General features: G+C 40.3%; 2 protein-coding genes across 3 annotated transcripts in view; one reads left to right on the top strand and one right to left on the bottom strand.

Annotated features, from left to right (window-relative positions):
• Positions 1 to 92: 92 nt before the first annotated feature.
• On the top strand, positions 93 to 15,616 carry cckar (cholecystokinin A receptor). The gene is made up of 5 exons (XM_008435483.3): positions 93 to 1,534; positions 3,255 to 3,512; positions 9,784 to 10,045; positions 10,656 to 10,783; positions 11,320 to 15,616. The coding sequence occupies exons 1-5, from the start codon at positions 1,411 to 1,413 to the stop codon at positions 11,877 to 11,879; spliced, it is 1,332 nt and encodes a 443-aa protein (XP_008433705.1). The 5' UTR covers positions 93 to 1,410; the 3' UTR covers positions 11,880 to 15,616.
• Positions 15,579 to 21,580, bottom strand: part of rbpjb (recombination signal binding protein for immunoglobulin kappa J region b) — a 52,710-nt gene continuing 46,708 nt past the window's right edge. For both annotated transcript variants that reach the window (XM_081600035.1, XM_008435485.3), the window contains one exon: positions 15,579 to 20,762. In XM_081600035.1, coding sequence (XP_081456161.1) covers positions 20,438 to 20,762 — 325 coding nt within the window. In that variant the 3' untranslated portion in view covers positions 15,579 to 20,437. The remainder of the gene's footprint in view (positions 20,763 to 21,580) is intronic.

The following is a 21,580-nucleotide window of genomic DNA, read 5'->3' as shown; positions in this document are numbered from 1 at the left end:
AATTAATCCTTAAGAAACCTTTTAGCTAACATTTCCTAAAGGTTTGAACGATTTGTGAAGTTTACATTGAACGCTATTCCTCTAAGGAATCTTTTCTTAAGAGAATGTTTAGGCAAATATTTCCCAACATTCACGTTTTCTTTTGTTATCTTAGTTAGGTTTGTAATTAGAAAGATGAGATGAAACGCAGATAACAAGTCAAGTCAAACACCGGATTTCTTCAGCCACGTGGTATGTCTTTTAAACGGCTCCTCCTCTAAATACCTTGGCTGTGGAAAGACACGAATAAAGCTTTGGGAAATTGCTGCCATGGTCTCTGGGTTAGTATGAAGCAACTTGATTTTGTTTTGCTGCCAAAAATACACCTTATAAATCCAATAAATCATAAAAGAATAAGATGCAGCAGAACACAAATCAAGCCAAATGTAACATAGATTTTGACTGGACTTGATTAAAATAGAATAGCATAGAAATATATTTTTATTGATCCCCTGTGGGGAAAAGTCCACTATACCAGCTGTAAAGTCAAGTGAAAGGCAAATGGAAGCATGCAAATTCACAAAAGCGACAACATAACAAAAGTAAGAAGCGATTATACAGCGAGGACAAGTTTATGGCATCAGAAAATAATCTAGTGTCGTTTTCTTAAGTACTCTGATTCAAAGAAATGTCAAACTGAGGAGTGAAACTAAGCCCGGTCCAGCCTGTTTTACCTGCTACCTCGTCATTTTATGAGTCCTCCTAACCATCTATTATCGCCTCCTTGGAAATTAGTTATAAAAAGCCACTCATTTATTCTGTTTGGTACAACAGCAACAGAGGGCGTGTAAATATTTCTTTTTTAATGCATTTTGGCGTTCTCTTTTTAGTACAATAATCAGCGCCTTTTGAACGCGTAACTTAATGGTTGATGGCAGCCTGTCTGTCTGTCTGTCTGTCTGTCTGTCTATACACGCATCAGAACGCTTACACTTTTACGCCCGTTCTCAAGAAAATGCCACAGCCTGCAGCAGCATGCCCGCGCAGAGGCTGAGAAGCCCTTTCAATATTGCCAAGGACACAAATGATGTTTGTAATAAAATTCTTCAGCTCTGATCGGGATTTGTTTGCCAGTTTTCTTTGGAAGGGAGGAGGGTTTGGTGGTCATATAGGCGGGCTGACGATCCCTCTCCGCATGCTGTCAACAACAGAGGAGCGCAGCAGTGACAGCTGTTTTTTTTTTCCTTCTCTCGCTGCTTTTGTTTTGTGAATGGATATTTAAAGTTCGAGATCCATTCGCGCATTCTCTCTCTCTACCTCTCTCTTTTTCTCTCACTCTCTTTCTCTCTCTCTCTCTTATGAAAGAGCATGACCGCTGCTGAGCTTCAGACAGATTTGACCTGAGCTCACACACAGAGGAGAGAAGGCGAAATGGAGACTGTCACGGCCTATGACTTCTTGATTAATTCAACAGATCTGAGCAACGTCTTGAGCCGCTTCGGGATCAATATTTCGGATTACGAGCCAAGACGGGGCCCCTCTCCAAAGTCTAACGGTAAAGTAGACCAGTATATTGATGTAACATGTCTGTGAAGATTTCTCGATTTACCTAAAATAGTCTTCTGAACTCCATATTGTGGTAAAAAAAAAAAAAGAAAAGAAAAGAAACGAGCTGGGAGGAAAAGCGAGCGCTTTGGGCATTTTTTTCTTGCGTCATTGCGCATTACGCGCACGGATCAGGTCCTCCACAAAAGCTAATGCAGTCAGCGCTCGCTGGTTCTGCACGGTCAAGTGAGCACAAATTGTATTTGTGCACTTTTCGGAAAAAAAAAAAAAGAACTTGGACGTAAAAAGCTCCAGTTTGGAACATTTTTGCAAATAAAACCCTGGAAGGCACAGCCCGAAGTGATGCACCGACTCATAAAAATGCGCACGCTGAGCATCAGCGGGGCTGCACATGAGTCACATTTTTATATAAATATTAGAGTGATGTTTCCTTAAGGGAGGCAGATGACTTTGAAAATATACACCGAGTGTAAGAGGACAGAAGACCCAGAGCGGAACTGAGATGTGGCCCAAATGGGCAGAAAGCTCCATACGGTGACAGGTGGGATAGAAGCCCCACAACATGCAGGTGCCTCTCAGAATGCCACTGAAAAACTTCATCTTTTTCAGTAATTAAATTCTAGAAGGGAAAGTCACAGTGTTTAAAAAATACATATTTTCATTCTGATTCAACTTTTCTTACTGAAATGCTTCAGATTAGCACTCAAATGGTATCAGAACATGTTTAAAAAGCAGGTTTCTAATGATGGTTTCATTTATTATGAGGGTGAAAAAACCTATTCAAGAAGTAACTGAAAACATTTCAGAGACAACTGATAGTGAGCTTTTACATGGTTGCAGATGTTTGGCACTCTATTTGTAGATTTTTTAAATGTATTTATTGCAGCCGCACCAAACGGTTTCTGAGGATGAACGACCTGTTGAGGAACAGAAAAAAAAAACAGTTTCTCTGTTTGTATTTATGTTTCCAGAATATTCTTTCATGTGATCCAATCAGACATGGACTTTCTGTTGTACTTCAGGTCGTTGTCGTTCTGCACAGCCCAACGTTTAGCTGACTTCATGTTCTATTTAAGTGATTGTCTGACTCTACACGTTTTGTAGTGATAAACAGTTCATTAATAAGGAGGGAGAAATTTTAAATGACGGGACCAATCTTTGTTTAGACTCAGGTTTTTGTCAGATGCACTCTCAGTTGCCACTGCGTACTTTCCAGTCACGTTGCAACTGTTATTGTGTGCATGTAGTTTGCTATGGTTTCTTGGTTTTTGTGTTTTCTCTTTCCGCAGGTTTAGACGGAGGTGTTGACTTGTGTCCTCTATATGGCTCCTTCTCTCCTATTTCGTTCTTTCCCTTCAAACTTTTTCACTGCCTATCTCTCGTTTTGTCTCTGTGTCCATTACATTTGAAATAAACCCAAAGCGATGTCTAACAAAGTTCCATATGTTTCTCAAGTGGAGCATCAAGGCATGATACGCATGTAAAAATATATTTGTTGACAATAATTCCGAGCACCACACTGCTGGACAGGAGGTGTTAAAAAAATGATTCTAAAAATTATTTTTAATGCAGATGGAAAAGTAGACTGACTTGTCGTTATCAGAAGCCCACTTAGCGTTCCTCCTGCCTGAGAGCTTCTTCCCAGAATCCACATTGACATGCTCCAATTTAAAAGAAAACAAAGACTTTAACACATCTTTCCTTCTCAGACATCTCCCAGCCTGTCCGGATCGTCCTCTACAGCATCATCTTCCTCCTCAGCCTCATAGGCAACAGCATCATCATCGTCGTCCTCCTGCATGTAAAACGAAGATCGCGGATCACCATCACCAATCTGTTCCTGCTGTCCCTGGCAGTGAGCGACCTCATGATCTCCCTGGTGTGCATCCCCTTCACCTTAGTCCCCAACGTCATGAAGGATTTCATCTTTGGCCTCGGCATGTGCAAGATGGTCATGTACTTCATGGGTATGTACAGATGTGAGAAGGTGGACTGGAGTTTTTGGAACGAGATGAACTGACTCTGGTCGTCTAGTTTAGTCAAGTCAAGTTTATTTGCAAAGCACATTTCAGCAACAAGTCAGTTCAAAGTCCAACTATGACACAAGCAACACAGATTACATTTTGTGAAATTCCAGTCATCAAGAAAATACACAGCTGATCAGTGTTTGACCTCCTACTAACAAAAGGCAACTCTCAGCAGTCGAAACTCAGTGTTTCGACTTTCTTCCAGATTTGAGGTACATAGAAACTGGATGCTGCTTCTCCATGTTTTGGTTCTGGGGATGTTGAGTAGACCAGAACCAGAAGAACTGAGATTATTCCCAATGTGCTCCATGGTGTTGACATCAGGACTCTATTCATTCCAGGCAAGATGGAACTTGCTTTGAGCCCTTTTGCACACATTGACAAAATGCAGCCGTCATAATTTGTCCTCTACTCGACACAAAGCAGTCAGGCAGTTTCCATAAAAATCCATTGGTCCGTACTGGTCCATTGAGATACCAGATTTCAGTGGATACTCCTCTGTATCCTATGCTTTGCATTGGACTTGGTGCCTTGGAAATCCATTCCAAGAAGCTCTCTGTGAGCTCTGTGAATTATTCTGAATTTCACAAAGTTTGGAGGATGGTAGCTGTTTACTCAGAAGACAATCGGCGACTACTGCATTCCATGAACTGCCACGACTTATTCTACTTGTAGCCTCCTGGTACCACAGCTGAATTCACTGAGCTCTTGATAGCAACCCATTTTTTTATAGATGTTTTTAGCAGCAGTCTGCATGACCGGGTACCTTTTAGTGACCGGTCGTGTAGTGAATCAGAAGAGCCGAATATAACAACTATCTTAATGTTAACCAGAACTTAGCTATTCGAAAGTAAATAACCAAATGACAAAAACTTGCCTCCCTAAATAAATATAAACTTAGACAAAAATAAACGTCCGCTCACTCCTGCAAACTCCTTCAAGAACTTTTACAAGATGTTTAACAAAAACAAACAGTGTGGCTGGTTGGGATGAGCGCGGGATGCATGCAGGATGTCCAGCTCTGGCAGGCCACCAATCCGGAGTCTCCTCCTCAGGCTTCAGGAGCCAATCAGCGACGGTGTTGGGAAGACTTCTGGGTGAAACGTAGACTATGTGGATGCGGAACAGATCAGGAAGAGTCCAGTTCAATTTTTACTCTTTATATATTTGCCAGAATGTACATGAAGCAGGTATGTACATGTGTGTGCGGTACTGTAAACAAACAAAATAATACAAGCTAATTAGAACCAGAATTACAACAGAAACATAAAAATAAATCAAAGCAGTAAATACACTATACAGCTAAATAAATTGGCACATTACCTCTCAAACAGAAACATAACAGCATGAATAATAACAAAAAACTTACAGGTTTATGAACGCACACAGTCATTCGGCTGCTTCTTTGCTGCTTTTTTTCTCTCTGTGGAGTTGGCGAGCTGCACACCTGTGTTGTGTTCAGGTTGCATAGGGTGCATACTTTGTGCATTGTTGTCCATTTGACTGGAACATCTAAAGCCAATGAGGGCTTAGTACTTTTATACTTTTTTAGCAGTATAAAGTGTGAAAAGATCTTAATTGATCTCCCTAAAGCTGAATGCAATATAATCCAACTCTGTCTCTATGATGAGTTATTGTAGTTTTTGTTGTGATGGTAATTGCTTATTAGATAATTGAAGTCATCTGAGACATTCTTACAAGGTTCATTTCCCTGCATGTTCAAATGCTCCTGGAGATTTAATGAGCTTGAGCTAAAAACAGTTCATCCAGGCCAGAGGAGGCCTTTTTTTTGTCCAGAGAGGATAAATTTATATTTTTCCAGCCACAAGCCTTTTGAATTTCAATTTAGGTCTTGCCTAATAATCTGTATGAGAAAGGATGAAAACTGACTGCCACGAAAACCAGCAGGAAGAAGGTGCCCTGTTCCCCCTGCCAAAATTAATCTCACCAGTTCATTCTTTGTGTATGAAAAACACACAAATTACCTTTCTGGTCAAGTGCAAATGGGAGTAACAACTCTAATCACTTCTGATGTGACTGAGGGCTCTGAAGCAGCGATCATACCAGACGCCAGCCCTCACTGGACATTTTCTGTGTCTTCCCTGTATTCTGAGGAGGTCGTCAAAACACTGCGTCTGAAAATAACTTGGCGCGGGGTAAAGAAGAAAATCCGAGCGGCCTCCGTGAGTCAACAAGGACACGTCAAATATAATCAGTTTATCGGCTGAGAAAGACAAACACCGCAGACGTAACGTTCGCCATCGTTAGCTGTCCTACATTTCAGCCCTTCGGGACGACATAAATGTAAACTTTCCAACCAAAGTGAGGCCAACTCTGATGCATATAGCCTCAGTTGGCTATAGTTGGACGGGAGATGATGCGTGTTGTATAAAAGTGAAGCTTTGTCCTGCAACTTGTTTTGTCCAAGTCTTTGGGTGCTTGTTAAAACCGTGAACCATGGATATGTGTGAAGATACGCCTTTAAGACGCCTTCTGAGAGATGAGTGACAAGTGACTCTGGACTAGTTAAAGTATTTAAATATGTGCCTCATTTCTCCTGAAAACCAATCTCAACATCAGACAAAACTCCTTGTATCAACTTTGTTAGCAACAGCTACTATCAACCGTTTGTGATCAATGTCGAAGCGTCTTTTACACCCACTGTGTAGTCATTTTGCCCACTCTTTACACAGCTGTTTCGGATTATTCTTAAAGTGTTGTACAGCCGGTTTAAGCTCATGTCACAGCAATTTTAGTGCAGACTTTGACTATTCCCTTGTAAAACCATGACACAACCACCATGTCTGCCTGTCGTAATGAAGTTTTACACCACATGCAACAAGATGCAAGTTTCCCTTTACTGCAACAGAATCTTAAAATCAACAGAAAATATTCCTAGAAGACTTGTGTTGTTAATATATAATGTAGAACATTATTGGGGGTTATTGTCCAGTCTCTTTCTTATTTCTGAATCATAAACATTGACCTTAAATGAGGCAGATGAATTCTTTAGATGTTGTTCGGACATTTCTGATAAAGTTAGGCACTGATTTCCTGATTTGTGGATGATGGCTCTCATTGTGGTTTTCTGGTCCTTTCCAGACAGATTGATATTAAGTACTTTATTTCCCACATTTCCTTATATTCTTTCATATAACAAGGCGTGTTGTTTTTGTTTTTCTGACGTCCTGTAGCCTATTTATCCTCCTGAGTTTTGTATTCATTCAGCTTATCTGGTGTTGAATCTAGTTTGATGATCTAAAATATTTCAGTGTGACAAAAAAACCCCAAAAAAACAGATTAAATCTGCAACGGGGTGAATACGTCCTCACAGCCCTGAAGCTTGTTTGTAACCATCTTGATCAAAAACCACAATGAGAGTATTACTTTCAATAAGAAAATTAGTCGACATCGGAGTCCAAATTTGGTCCAACGGTTTAGTTGGGTTTAGCAAAGCAATCAAGAGATAGTTTTTCCTGATGGCTTTTAATGCTGCGGCCAGACTGTCATTGAAATTCATCCGCTAGCTCCGATTTTGTCTGCTGCGGCTTAAATCTCTCGGATTGCTTTCTGTGGTTCATGCTCTTACGTTGCTTTGTCTTAGATCAAGTCCTGATAGATAAGCCTGTGGGGTTGCATGCAACGCAGGAACTCATTCATTGAGAAATGAAGGTTGTGTTTATTGGACCTTTCCCTTTTTTTGGCAGTCCACATTAGGTCCACTTGACTCCATTAGCAGGAAAGATATGTCATTTCCCAGTCAGTGCAAGCGTTTTTTTCCTGCTCCCGTGCTGCACATTGTCTGACAGCTGCAGACATTACAGAGGCATAGTTGCTCTTATTATAAGATATGCGTCTGCTTGGACAGTGCAGAACACCGGCAGCGTATCCGTACTAGATTGTCTGCCTACATTTGTCTGACAACTCCACAATATCTAAAAAAAAAAAACCTTTGAAACTTGGCTAAACAGATCAACAGATTGTGATAGAGTCCTTCCAAAGAATAAGGTTTCCCACAATGTTAACAATGCTTACCTTATGTTTACTTTTTTCTCGCTAAAGTAACTTACATGACCAAGTTAAAAGTGTAAGATTAACAGACTGTACAGATTGGATTCCACCTAAGCTGCGTTGTTTATGCTAAGCTAGCTGCATCTGGTTAGCGTACTGCTAATAAAAAGAAAAAATGCTACTCTCTCATCTATCTATGGAATCCAGCTGGGCCAGCTGAAGTTTGAAGGGGAAAGTCTTTATTAATTAAAGGTTAAAGTTAATAGGTGTGCGTCACTGCAGTGTTATAGAGTTAGATGTTAATTTTAAGTGCGTTCAGCAATCTACAGTGTTAGCTGTCTATGTAGTGACAAGCTATGGCAAGCGTTATGGCAGTGTTTAAGTTTTTGTTAGTTTGTTTTCTACAAATGCATATTTTCTTGATTTGTTTACTAATTAAGTGTCTTCTGAAGATAATAGGTAGCACTGGGTTTTACTATAGGGTAATTGAATTCAAATTCGTGCCACATTTTTAATTCTTTTTATCTGTAAAAAAAAAAAAAAAGAAAATCATATTTCTTCCATTTCAAAATTAGTCAACTCTCTATATATTCATATTTATATATTTGAAAGAACACAAAAATAAAATCCAACTGAGATACTTTAAAGTCTGGGTTTGTGACACAACGTGGGAACTTTCAGAGGGCATGAAGGCGATTAGACGGCACTGGAAGAGGGTTTCCATTTATTTTGATTCTGGGATTTGACGTTTCCTACAGAGACAGACTAAACAGAGATGATTTAGTTCGTTCAGGGATGCGAACCTCTTCCTTGACTTTAATTTGCCTGTGATTCTGATAAATGACCTTTTATTACGTCTTCATGAGCCTTGCAGAAAACCTCTGTGGGGATCTTTCTAACAAGGTGGAGTCGTTACAGATGATGCATTGAATGCAGATATTTCATTTTCATCCAATTACAGAAACACGAGGAAATGTGATTTTAATTCCTCTCCTCACTTCCTGTTGCTCTATTTAGCCGTACATGGAGATTAAAGGCCCGTCCTCGGGGATTGCTGCGTCATTTGTCCATGTTTTTATCTGCTTTTGTGTCACTCTTGCAGGTTGTGCCCAGCCGTAATTTGAAATGTATTTATAGATCAAGTTGTCATTGCTAAGGAGGACAGTGTTCACACTGATCAGATGCAGCAACGGTGTGTTAAATATGACAAAACGTCACATTTAACACACACACTCGCAGACAGAAAGTCTGAGAGTTAAAAGGGATCAAATTAATGGCACTAGTTTGTCTTTGCATGAACTGTAGCTGTACAGAAAACATATATGTGAGTTTGGCTGTGTCAAAATGTGTCTTTTTAGTTTCTTTTTTTTACGCTCTGACTTATTAAGGTGTGTTGGTGCTATTTGTTCATTTTAAATTTTGACATGGCATCTCTTTTTTACATTTTACTTTCCTCAGCATCCTTTCATGAATATCACAAGCAACAGCTTTCCAAATATTCTGCAGAATTTTTTTTTTTAAATGGTTAAACATAGGACAAACTGTGGTTTTTATTTATATTCTTAGCTTAAACCTCTTTGACATTCATATATTTTATTTGTAAAACTGACACGGTATTAATGCATTCAATGTGTATTTCAGTTATGTAATAAACACAGAAAGAATCTAAGACTGTGGTTCCGACAAAGGAAATATAGTTATTTCATTTCCAGGATTAAGCAACACAACACAATATTCAGTTTATTGATATAGCGCCAATTCATGACAGATATCGTCTATACGCACTTTACAAAAAGATTGTCTCAATTCAGTCGCACGTACATTTTTAATTGATCCTAGTTACCAAACAGGACAGTAAACTCAGTTAGTTGCTGGAAATTATTTAAAAAGTGTATATCTAGGGAAACTCAGCATCGAGTCCAACGTGGTTTTGACAAACTTAAACATCAAACCAGCACTAACGTTATGCGTAACCAAGTGTCAGGTTATGCCAGATCTGCTGAATACGAATCCAATTATAGTATAAATTAACTGTTTACGTCAGTAGATTTTCATGACACTGCAAATTACCATTAATCTCTTCAGTCCTGTAACAAAAGCAGTTCATCAAGCATTTGCTGTAAAACACTAACACCTGAGAGAGAAAGGATATCGCTTCATGGTCAATCAGAGCTTTTGGTGTGTTTTCCTCTCTGCGCAGGCGTCTCGGTCAGCGTTTCCACCTTCAACCTGGTGGCCATCTCCATCGAGCGCTACTATGCCATTTGCAGCCCCCTCGCTTCCATGGCGTGGCAGACAAGGAGCCACGCCAAAAAGGTCATCACCGCCACTTGGGTGGTGTCCTCCATCTTGATGCTGCCCTACCCGATTTCCAGCACCCTGATTCCCTTCACCCGCCTCGACAACAGCACGGGACACATGTGTCGCCTGGTATGGCCCAACGCAGTGTTCCAGCAGTCCTGGTAAGATACAAACCTATTCATTGGGGAGATTTGTGCTACACGATTACCGCAAAGCGGTTAGCTTAAGACGGCTTTTTTGCCGAGTGGTTTTCTCGTCTTGATGAAGAGAGAGCGAGGAAATCCAGCAACCAAAACCATTCAAATAGAAAACATGATTGAAATGGCTGCATGTCTGCTTGGCTTGTCCAGGAAGTTGGGTTTTGTTACAAGTGATATGGGCAGTTGCCCAGGGAGTAAATAGCAGGGGGATGGACCGGTACAATCCTGGCTTGAACAAGTTTTATATCACTTTTATACGTGTGCAGGAACCCCTAAGCAGGCACGAAAGCTTGGCAGTAAGAACAGAGATCAGACTCTGTTTGCTGTCAATCACACTGAGCTCATGTTGAGTGAGATTCAAATTACCCTTTATTTGTACCTTTAGCCACATGAAACCATTAAATCTGAAGAAATTCTGCTTTTTTAAACGACCTGTGAGGAACCCTCACCCCAGGAACCATTCATTCAGCCCACGTTTAATTTACTACAAAGTAATTTGGCGTTGCCTTGAGTTCAATCCAACAAATGCTCACTGCAGTGCACTGATTCTGGTGACATGTGGTCATCGTAGGTACATCGCGCTGCTGCTGGTGCTTTTCCTGATTCCTGGTATCATGATGGCGACGGCCTACGGACGCATCTGCGTGAAGCTGTACAAGGGAATCAGGCGAGCGCAGTCCCTGAAGAGCTCCAGCAGTGGTATGACATGACTGCAACAATTACATGTGTTTCTAATGTTTTATTGTTTGTTGTTGTTTACCTTACAGCACGCGACAATGTGTTTTGAGTGCTTTACAGCATGTTGAGAAACATTATAAAATGTCACAGTGTGGATGACTGAATTAATTAAATAGAGTTGGGACCACAGATGTACAAGAAGATGCTACTTTAGCATTGTTGCGCAGTAGAAGTGCATGACAAGTTTGCTTTAAAAACAACAGAAGTGTTCTTGCAAACTGGATTTTTATGTCATTTATCACTCAATGCTAATAATATAGATCACAGAGGTAAAAACAAATAATATCTGCAAATCAAAGTAAGTTTAAGTCGATTCTAAGAACTTCAACCAATTTTATTTTTTACTAAACCAAACCATTTCATTCGGTTTTAGTCCCATTAATGAAAATTGCAGAATGGGAAATCTAAAGCCAAATAGATTTCCCAGTCCCTGCTGTAGCGTAAAGAGTCCACTCTGAAACTGCCACTTTGTTTTTCCACATGCTCGTCCGCACCAGAACGCCACTCCAGTACCGGCAGCGTCAAACCAGCAAACGGCAATGGCTGCAACTCATCTGAGAGCAAGAGAACGAGGAGGAGCAAAAGCGGCGAGTTACCGGAGACGTCCCGAAACTCCAGGCAAAACGAGCTGGTAGCCAATAAACGCGTCATACACATGCTCATAATCATCGTCGTTCTCTTCTTCCTCTGCTGGACCCCCATCTACGTCGTCAACGCGTGGAAGGCGTTCGACAAGACCTCGGCGAACCGTCTGACGGGGGCGCCCATCTCTTTCATCCACCTGCTGTCCTACACTTCGTCCTGCGTCAACCCCATCGTGTACTGCTTCATGAACAAACGCTTCCGGCGGGCCATACTGGCTAACTACAAAATCTCGTGGAGAATCCGGAAGTGGTTCTACTATGGGAAGACAAAGAGGCCATCTGTGTTGCACAATGACGTGGAAAGACGATTTACGCTGTCCAGTGGCATGAACGTCTATTCTCAAAGCATGAGAGAGAGCACACCCTGCGTCAACACGAACATCCCCATGACGCAGTGCAGCAAGGTCCCGTGATCTCACTGCATGCCGCCTGGAGTAAAGACGGCGTGTTGTGTGTTGCTGAGCCCTCACAGTGCTTTCAGGACCAGTTGATGGGTATTTCTTTCGTTTTAAGCTTGGTGTGGAACGACACGAGTCGGTAGTCTAACGCCTTGATCGATGCAGGCTCCTCACAGCAGACGATCGTAGCCAGATGTTTCTCAGAGACCTTCAGAGCTTCAGGGGCCGTGAGCGTGACTCGAAGTGCTCTGACGCAGCAGGAAATAAGTCAATGTCCCGGTTCTACACGTAAATACTGACACATACTCCAGAAGCGTCGATATGAAGAAATAAACATTTTTCTTAAATAATTTTTTTTTTGAAGATGTTAAAACTATGTCTAATGTTTAAAGACCAGTTCACAGGCAAAAATAAGTGGGACTTTTCTTTTTTTATTATTATTATTTTTAGTCACAAAAAACAATGTCCTAAGCAGAAACTAATGAAACTCAGTATTTTTATTTTTTTTTATCTTTGTAGCTGGTCAGTTGCCTACTTCATAATTGCCCACTCTTGGTTGTATCTGTAAGTTTGTTTCTTTTGTTGTATTTGGAAGCAACATGTATTAGTAGCTAAAAGTAATTAGCGCCACAAACATTCAGAGTTGAAGCCGGAAAGCCGTCAGGCCTGGCGTGACGCCGTCCCCACCTCTGAGTTTCAACCTCTGAGACAAATCGAATGCAGCTTGCGGCTAGATTTGTATCGATCCCATTTCCAATCAATGTTTAAATTCGCATTTGTGCTGAAAAGAATAACAAGTTACAAGAAATGTTCAGTAGTGTGTTGTGAAATAACAGGTTGCCTTTTTCTTTTAAAAAAGGCCGAATCAAAGACAACAAATCCTAAACATTTACATGTTCATTTCTTCATTGATGACAGAATGATGTCCTCGATTCAAACCCATTTTCATTTCATTGGTTTTCACTCTGTTTTGTAGCTTGGCGGCATTTTTGAAACGCTTGTCATGCAGGCTTGCACATGAGAAAATGAAGGATATTTTTGAAAATCTTCAAGCCCCGCTGTTTCTTTGAAGTATGTTTCGCCATTCATTTGCTCCTGTTGTGAAAGTCAACGTGTTCTGGAGGTCGATGGGGTGTGGTTCACAGTGATCTGCTGCGTCACAACAGGTTGTGTTACCTTTCTGTAAGGACACGTTCTCGTTTTATTTATTTTTCATACCAAAGGATCAACTCACTACATGGAAATGAACTTTTAGTGCCGTGCGAGTGCCCTCGGGGTTGCCAAATATTTCTTAGGTAAATAAGGGATGGCTCAAGTATTACTTTCAGTTTTAATGGTACCAGTGAGTAAATAGTCTGTGTACCTTAGTTTGAGATCCAAAGTTGTGGTGGATACAGAGAGTTTGCACAGTGTGGGAGAGCTCAAGTTTTATTTATTTTTTATTTCCCTTTCTTGATACAGATGCATCTAATTTTCAAAAGTCGACCTTAAAGTTTAAACCTAAACTTTTAGAGAACAAAAGATTCAATCCCCGACATTTTGGAGTGTTTTTGAAGCCTAGTCGCTGCTAAATGTTTAAAACAGCACTTTTAGTGTTGGTGTTCTTTAGACTGATGCTAACGAGACAGTATAGGCTGGCATCGGGAGCCTATGTTTTCCATTTTAGTAAAAATATATTTTGTACACACTTAATCTCAATTGTAAGGAAAGAAAAGTTGTTAGATGGTGATTTTCTTAGCAATTAGCAGGAAGAGTAAAAAGAGCGGGAAAAGTCCCAAGGCTGAGAAGCACAAGTCAAAATTACCGTAACACGTGTAAAAATTAAAATAATTCAAGCAAGTTTGAATTTAAATTCAACGCAACATTGGTTTAAAAAAATTGCTTAACTTTATATGGTTAGAAATATTTCTGCTCCCTTTAGCAAGAAAAACTGAACGGAACTAAGCTTACTGCGGCTAAATAATCAATACAATGTAGGGTTTTTTTTTTCTCACCACAATTTATTAGTCGTTTTCAGCATTGAATTTACATACTGGAACATTTTTATACTTCTGAAAAAACTAAACGCCGAGACACTGAACCGCTTCTAGGTTCTCTTTGATTTGAATCTCTACATGCTGCCTTCCCACTTCCCTAGAAGATATCCTCAACTTCTAGGAATCGCCGGCCTCACCGACACATTAATCACAACCAGCAGCTTCGAACTGAAACACCCACCGCTGCACAAACAGCTGCTGCCCTTGACCCTCTGTATGTATGTACCTGAAGGACTGGACAACTGGAGCGGCCTTATCTTTTTGTGGGATTTGTAACACCTGCAGCTTGTCTTTAAAGAGTCAGTCTCTCCCCTCACCCACTCGATTTCCACACGTTCTTACTGTCGAACACAGCAGCATCAATGTAGCAACTTGTGCGTGTTTTTTTTTTGTTTGTTTGTTCTTTTCCTGTGAAGAATCCAATATTTCTCTTGTCGTTCTCTGCCAGCTGTGATGTGAAATGTGGGTTCTCAAACGTTCTCCGCCGTCTTTTTGTGATCAGGCTCGTTTCAGGCGAACGACTGACTAGAAAAATACGATCGTGGGATATTTGTCGACCTATTGCAGACATGGCCGTCGGAAAATGTTTCGACATTTTCCAGACGTTTTCCATGAGTCACGGTCACAACTATGAACTTCAATGCGTCTCGCAGGAATTTGTGTAATATGTACAGGCGGTAAAGTTGTGCACAACTTTGAAGTGGGGAAAAAAAAAAATGTTTACAACTAAATTATTTTAAAAAAATCTAAAAGTGTGGCTTGCATTTGTATTCAGTTCCTCTTGTGGAAGCGTCTTTTGGGGGTTATGGCTCTACACAGTGCTGATAAAAAGTATTCACCCGTTTAATGTTTTCTCCTTTTTTACTGCTTTTACAAATTATAGTCAACAATATTTGGCTTTTTTGACAAAAAAAAACCCCTTTGATATCAAAAAAACTGATTTCTATAAAAAATAATTATATAAACATATTTAAAGTAGAATAATTGATTACATAAATGCCTCCTTCCCAATTTTAAAGGATCAAAGGGGGTGAAAACTTTTTATCGGCCCTCTAACTCTTACTTATTTAGATCTGACTGAGTCAAACACATGATTAATGTAATTCATTTCTCTGGTCCATGGGTCATAATTATTGGTAATTTGTGACAAACGTTTGGCGAAAATTTGGATGCGAATGGTATTGCACGTCCGAGGAGAAACATCAATTTTTTTAGTTTTAAATTGTGAAGTTTGCGTGTAAAGGGCTGCGTATAAGAACCTGGAGCGCACACATTCAGATCCAGGGCAAAACAAGTCGGTGCTTTTAGTGGGTTTCACAAAGTGGACCTTGAAGGAGAAGAGCGACTCTGGCGAGACTCGTGTGTCACTGAAGGAGCAAATAAGAAGAAAGCTTTACGTAAGAGCAGGACAAATCCAGGTCAGTTATCCGTTACCCTTTGTAGCATCCATTCAGAGTAAAAGTAGTAAATAAAATGATTAAAAAAAAAAAAAAAACATACTCTCACTAATTAAAAACATTCACATTTTATCACTTTTTAAACTCTCATTTTATTCCAATATTGCAAGTTTTTTTCTTGTTTTTTTTCTGTTTTTTTCCTTTCTTCTTTTAATGACATACAGTTTTGAGCATGATCTGGAGCTGCAATATGTACAAAAACAAACTAACATATGTTATTAAAAAAGAAAAACAAAAAATAAAAAAAAATAAAAAAAAACGTCCCCTTTGTTTTGACGTTATTGCTAAATGTTACAAACGGCACAGGTTTCTACCATCAGCAACCCTTTGAGCACTGAGTATATAACTACCACATGACACCTCTGCTTACCATTTTACTAGAATAATACACAGATAACAGTGAGAGTAGCGGGAGATGAAGACAAAGAAAGGGCGGTCCAGGTGCAGCGAGGCTAAGCATCGACAACAACAAACAAAAGTGAGAAATCTTCAAATGCACAATGGAAGATACAAACAGAAACATTAAAAACAATGAAGGATGAAATGTGTGAGAAGAAGTAGAAAGTTTAGCGCTCTGTAGTGCAAACAGCCAAATAGTCTAAAAGGAGAAGTAAGGCTGAGTGCGACAGAGAAAGGGCTCCACACTCCGTTTTATTCGTTTAAAGCTGCCTCTCACTCTGCCCTGGTTTTTTATTTTATTTTATTTTTTTTTAGCAGTGCATGAAAACTACATTATAAAAAGACATTTGGCATATTAAGAAGATACATACATTGTTCAGAGCTCATAAAAACACATCCACACAGAACAGCTGCTTTTTTCTTTTTTGTGTGTTTTTGGTAGTGTAAAATAAAAATAAAAAAAAAGCACGACAAGGACGCACGGAGAGGAACAAAAAGACACGAAAGCAAACAAGGAGAGAGAGAGAGACGGTGTTTTCCCTCTTGTGAAGGTTCACATCAACACAGCGTGCGTATTGTGAAGGCATGTAACATTTTATTTTTTTTTATTTTTCCACAGTATGTTCCCCCTTCTTTTTTGAATTAGCACATTCTGAAAACAGAAAACCCAGTAAATTAACTCGGATTGTCGAAGGCGACGGATTTGTTGAGAACAAGAGCCGCCATTTTTGTTTTCTTAATGAATCTGAAAGCTGCTCGGGGTGGCGCGGTTTGCTTCGAGGCGGCTACACGTAAACAAATATTTAATCTTAGGAGACGGAGGAAGGTAAAAAAAAAAAAAAAAATTACAGTTAAGATTTGGTGACCTCCATCCTGCAGAGTAAAGGGAAGCGCCGTTTGGATGCTATTCCGCTGCTGCAGCACTTATTTTTATTTATTTCTTTTTTTTTTAAGTTTAAAGTCATTCCAGGAAGTGGCGTACTTTAAGGGAAACTTTAGAGGCAGCACGGGCAATAATGCACTTTGTTTTCCCATCTTTTTTTTGTTGAAAAATTGACGTAAGACAACGGGAGACTTTGTACCAATAATTTAAAAAATATCAATATTACAATATAAAACATTTTACATTAATAACAAACATGATGGATAAGAACAGGGCATAACTTAACTTCTTTTCTGCACTTTTTTTTATGCATTAAAGGGGGGGGGGGTGGAACGAATCCTTTTCTGTTCCTGTTTCGAGGTGCAACAAAATTATGAAACACTTCACTGAGCAGACATTCAAGTTACAGTGCTGTTCTCGTTTTGTATTGCCTTTGAATGTCTCCCCACAAGCTAGACGTCTTCTTGTTGTTTTTTTTTTGATCTGGTGGAAGACCGGAAGCTCAATTTTTTTTTTTTTTTAATGGACCGAATCAGTATTCGGTCACAGTGACGACGTTACGGCACTAGCACGCTTTAAGGAACTTGCTGGCTGGTGAACTAGTGCTCAGGCGAATGAGAGCACAAAACCACGACAATGAAATGACCTGTACAATATTGCTGTTATGTTCAGAAATGCACGTTTTCGTTTTAAATACACATTTTAAAAAGGCCTTTTTTTTCTTCTTTTAACCACAGGGTAATTTAAACAACAGAAAGCTGAGAGGGGCTTACAGCTGTCACGACGTAGGCATGGACCGAGTTCAGATAAAAAAATAATAAGTTTTCAATTCACGCAAAACCTCCCTCCCCCACCTGTTGCTGCACGCTGAAGAAGAAGGCGATTTCCTTATTCCACTTATTTAAAAAAAAAAGAAAAAAGAAACACATTTGGCTGGAAACCTTTCTATTCCAGAAAACACGTACGGCTATGGAGTGCAAACAAAGGCATCAGTCTCTCTTACGAGTTCAAAAGCACAACATTTTCCCACCTTACAGTTTCTGCACAAGTCGTTAGGTTCAGAAGTGACCCACCTGCTGCTGCACACCGACAGTCAGCTGGCTGAAAGGTCATTTTATTGTCCATCGCTTACAAGAAAGCACATCTGCTGAAGGAGTACGAGTAGTAGCTACAAAGCTAGTTAGCCGGTTTTTTGTGTTTTAAGATAATAATGAAAAAAGGCATGATGTTTGTTGATTTGAGTGCTTGGAGCCTACAAAGTAATTTATTTCTATTTTATTTTGTATTTTTGCTCAAGTCTATGCAACAAAATCAAATTGGAAACAAAAAACAAAAAAAAAATACAGCGCTCAGATAAAAACTACTGCACTTTTTTTTTCTTCAAGATTTTACCATCTACAATTAAACAAAATTTTTGATATCCGCTGTAAGTTGAGCTATAAAGTTATCTTATAATACTGCCAAAATGCTTCTTCTGACTGGCAGTAATTTTAACATTTAGTCACCAAAAATAAAATAAAATATAAAAAATACCAATGGAAATCAGCAACTATAAGGGCTAGGTTGTTGTAAAATCTGCTTTAGAAAAGGTAAAGAAATACCTTAAGTAGACTTTTTTTTTTCTTTTTTTTTTTTACTTAAGCTCTGAACATTGTCTCATTATCTGTTAGCAGATCTCATTTCAAACCAGATAAAGTATGTTAAACCTTAAACATGTATGAAACATTTTGGTGCTTACCTGTAAAAATTAACTACTGGTCACATCTATGTCAAATTTCAAAACTAATTTTGAGCATTAATATAGAGCAAATGGTGTAAATAAGGGGGGGAAAGTTGCATTTTCAAACCAGAAAAACACACAAATTAGAATTTTATGTTGTTCACTTTTAACCAGCAGAGTTAGGAAGAGTTGAGAATTCAATATGTGGTGGGAAAATCTGGCATTTTGCCCTTGTGGATCAGTACCTTAAGAAGTAAAACAAGACGTGGCGACGTTTGAATTCTTAAATAGAACGGCTTTCGTTCAGGCGTAGAAGCAGCTACAGTGAATTATTCCAGCTGGCGTTTTTCCCGTTTTAAATGGGAGTAAATTTGAAATCTTTTTGCAAATATTGTGACAGTTTTTTTTTTCCCCTCAAGCTCATCGCACCGGTCCATGCCTACTTGGGAGAGATTGTCCCAACCGTGGCAGCAGAAGAACAATATTGAAACAAAAACAGAAGAGCAGGGATCTTTGTATTTGTACACTACAAAAAAAATAAAAAAATAAAAGAAATCAAAACAGGAAGGCTTCAGGAGAAGGAGGCTGCTTTTGCAGGGAGGGTGAAGCCGCAGCGATGAGCTCAGAGACAGCAGAGCTCCTGTGCTAAGCAGCGAGGCATTAGTTTGTGCTACGCACAGCTTCTTCCAAGGTGAGTAAACAGCATATAAGAAAAAGGTGAACTCTTTTCTTTTTCCTGTCGTTTTGCAGTAAGGCCACATCAAATTGAAAAAGTGTCCATCGTTTTTGTGTGTTTTTTTTCTTTCTTCTTTTCCTTCTTTTTGGAAAACTACCGGATATAAGCAGAGCACGTGCTGGAAGACGCCTCGCCGGGTGCAGTGAGCAACAGATATTAGATATGTGACTGGTCTGTGTGCACAGTAAGAATATACAGTACTAAGGCTTACTAACGCTTATTACATTGAGTTTGACTTGTTTTTGTAACCAAGAAAGTCTTTTTTTTTTTTTTTCTTCCTTTTTTTTTTCTCCACATATTCTGCAGATGTTGCTATGGCTCCATGTGAGATGTACTGAAGCGTTTGCGTTCCAGGAGACGCGGCGAGCACGCAGAGTATTGCAGGCAAGGCAAAAGGCGTTGCTTAAAGCTTTTTCTTTTTAAAGACTTCATAAAAACCAAAAAGGATAAAAAATATAGGCCCCTCTGAGGTCGTCCTCCCCCCCGCCCCCCAATAAAAACAAGCATAATAAAAACCAACCTTCGCTTATGAGAATAAACAAACCCAGACTTCAGATTTTGTTTTTTGTTTTTCTCCCCCCTCCCACCCAAAAGAAGACGTATCAAAAGAAAAAAACAAAAAAAAACAATCCAAAGACTGAGAAGCAGGCGTTTGTTGTAAGGTCACATTAACATAAAAGGTTCGGGAGTTTGGACCTCAAACAGGAGGCAGAGGGGGAGGCGAAACAAAGCCCAAAAGCTCAGAGAAGGAATAGAAACTATTTGGTAACAAAAGTGTACTATATGTTTAATACAAAAAAAGGTATGGAGAAAAATGTACCTTTACTAAAGCTTATACAAGATCCTTGGTCCATAAAAACTATGTTATCGTCACGTTTTTTGTGTGTCCCTCGGCGTCCTGCAACAACAACAATACGCCCAGCCGAGGCTCATGGGAGCTGATCAGCGTGAATCCAGGCGGGCCGACGACGGGCCGATCCGTTCAGGTTGCCGTCGGCGTTGCGTTCAGGGTGGATGTATTGTTGTCGTCGTCGTTTCTCACAGCTGAAGGAAGGTGCTGGTGCTCTGAGCCTGCAGGAACGTCACTCGTTCCAAGCACCGGGATTAAATAGGCAGGTCCCTAAAGTTAACCGCGGGGTCGTCACACGGAGCTCTTCTGCTTATTCCCATTGGCCGACACCGTCGGTGATGTCGCTCCTTCAGTTTTGCTCCTTTCGTTTGTATCCCAAGCTAAAACACGCAGCACTCTACGACGAGTCAAGAGTTTGGGTTTGATTCCTATAGTCTGTCATGTATATACCCCAAGGTGTGTTTCGCTCTCAAGGCATACTGTGTGTGTGCGTTAGGACACCACGGCGGCGGCGGAGGACGAGGACGTGACCCCGGCGCCGGTGGTGCTGCTGGGGCCGTAGACGCTGGGGGCGGCGGCCTCCTGGCCGCTGTTGCTGTGCAGGCTGGCGTTGCCGGCCCGCAGGATGGCGCCGGCGGCGCTGCAGTGCGGCCTCGGGCCGGGCTCGGGCGTGTAGGTGAAGGTCAGCGTGGTGGAGTAGATGATGCCGTCGTTCCTCACCAGCGTGACGGGGACCTGGACGGGCTGCCGCACCCAGCGCCAGCCCTCGCGGAAGGCCGAGATGTCGGGCACCACGCACAGCATGCTCTCCGCACACCTGCAGGGGGCGCACAACAGGAAATACGTTAGCAGTTATGGCCCCCCGAACGAGACCTGAAATTCGGGTTGTTTTGCTCAATGTCCGGGTCAGGCTTCTATGCCGCGTTTCGTAGAGCTGCGGCTAACATCTATTTTATTGTAAATCGATCTGGAATTTGTTTAATCTTGTTTTTTTTTTATAACCAGCTCAGCTGCACGTTACTCTGGACTGGAGTCTTTTTTATAACCTCACAGTGGAAGATGTCTCTTCTGTGATTTTATAGTTTTTATGCTTTGTACAGCGCTTTGCTGCAGTCTCAACTTGTTTTTAAAAGTGTTTCACAAATAAATTTGACATTAGCATTGACATTATGTCGAAATTTTCCCCTTACTATACGGTATTTTATTCTGTACTCTACTTTATACTCTGTGTGTGAGTCTATTTGCTCATATTGCCCGACTCTTTGCTGCCAGTGCACAGAATCTATTGTGTCAATTATTCTGATCATTAATCAAATTGATAAGTAAAGCGGTGCATTCTGCTGATTTTTCATTTAACCCTTTTTTTTTTACACAGTGTTAGAAAGATATTAAAACAAACATATTTCAACTCCTTTTTAAAAACAAGAAAACAAACATCTTATTGCGTAAGGTGCAGTAGCAGCATTCCTTTCGTGAGTTAAAACCCGGAGAGGCTGGAAGTGCAGCTTGAGGAGTGTCAGCTAAAACATATTTAAAGGCAGATGTTTACAGCAAAATTTGGGTTAATTACTGCTCCAAATGTATTTATTTATTTCAGCAAACTACCTTATTTTCTGAGTCTGTATGCTCCAGCTA

This window comes from Poecilia reticulata, chromosome 18 (assembly GCF_904066995.2).
Source record: "Poecilia reticulata chromosome 18, P_reticulata-male-v2, whole genome shotgun sequence".
NCBI lineage: Eukaryota > Metazoa > Chordata > Actinopteri > Cyprinodontiformes > Poeciliidae > Poecilia > Poecilia reticulata.
Note: the sequence above shows the minus strand (reverse complement) of the source record. Positions and strands in the feature narration are given on the sequence as shown.

Bases quoted from the DNA above. Each gene is read 5' to 3' on its own strand.
- cckar (XM_008435483.3), top strand. From the start codon at position 1,411: ATGGAGACTGTCACGGCCTATGACTTCTTGATTAATTCAACAGATCTG. The intron at 1,535-3,254 runs GTAAAGTAGACC...TTTCCTTCTCAG, and splicing joins CCCCTCTCCAAAGTCTAACG to ACATCTCCCAGCCTGTCCGG. The intron at 10,784-11,319 runs GTATGACATGAC...CGTCCGCACCAG, and splicing joins CCTGAAGAGCTCCAGCAGTG to AACGCCACTCCAGTACCGGC.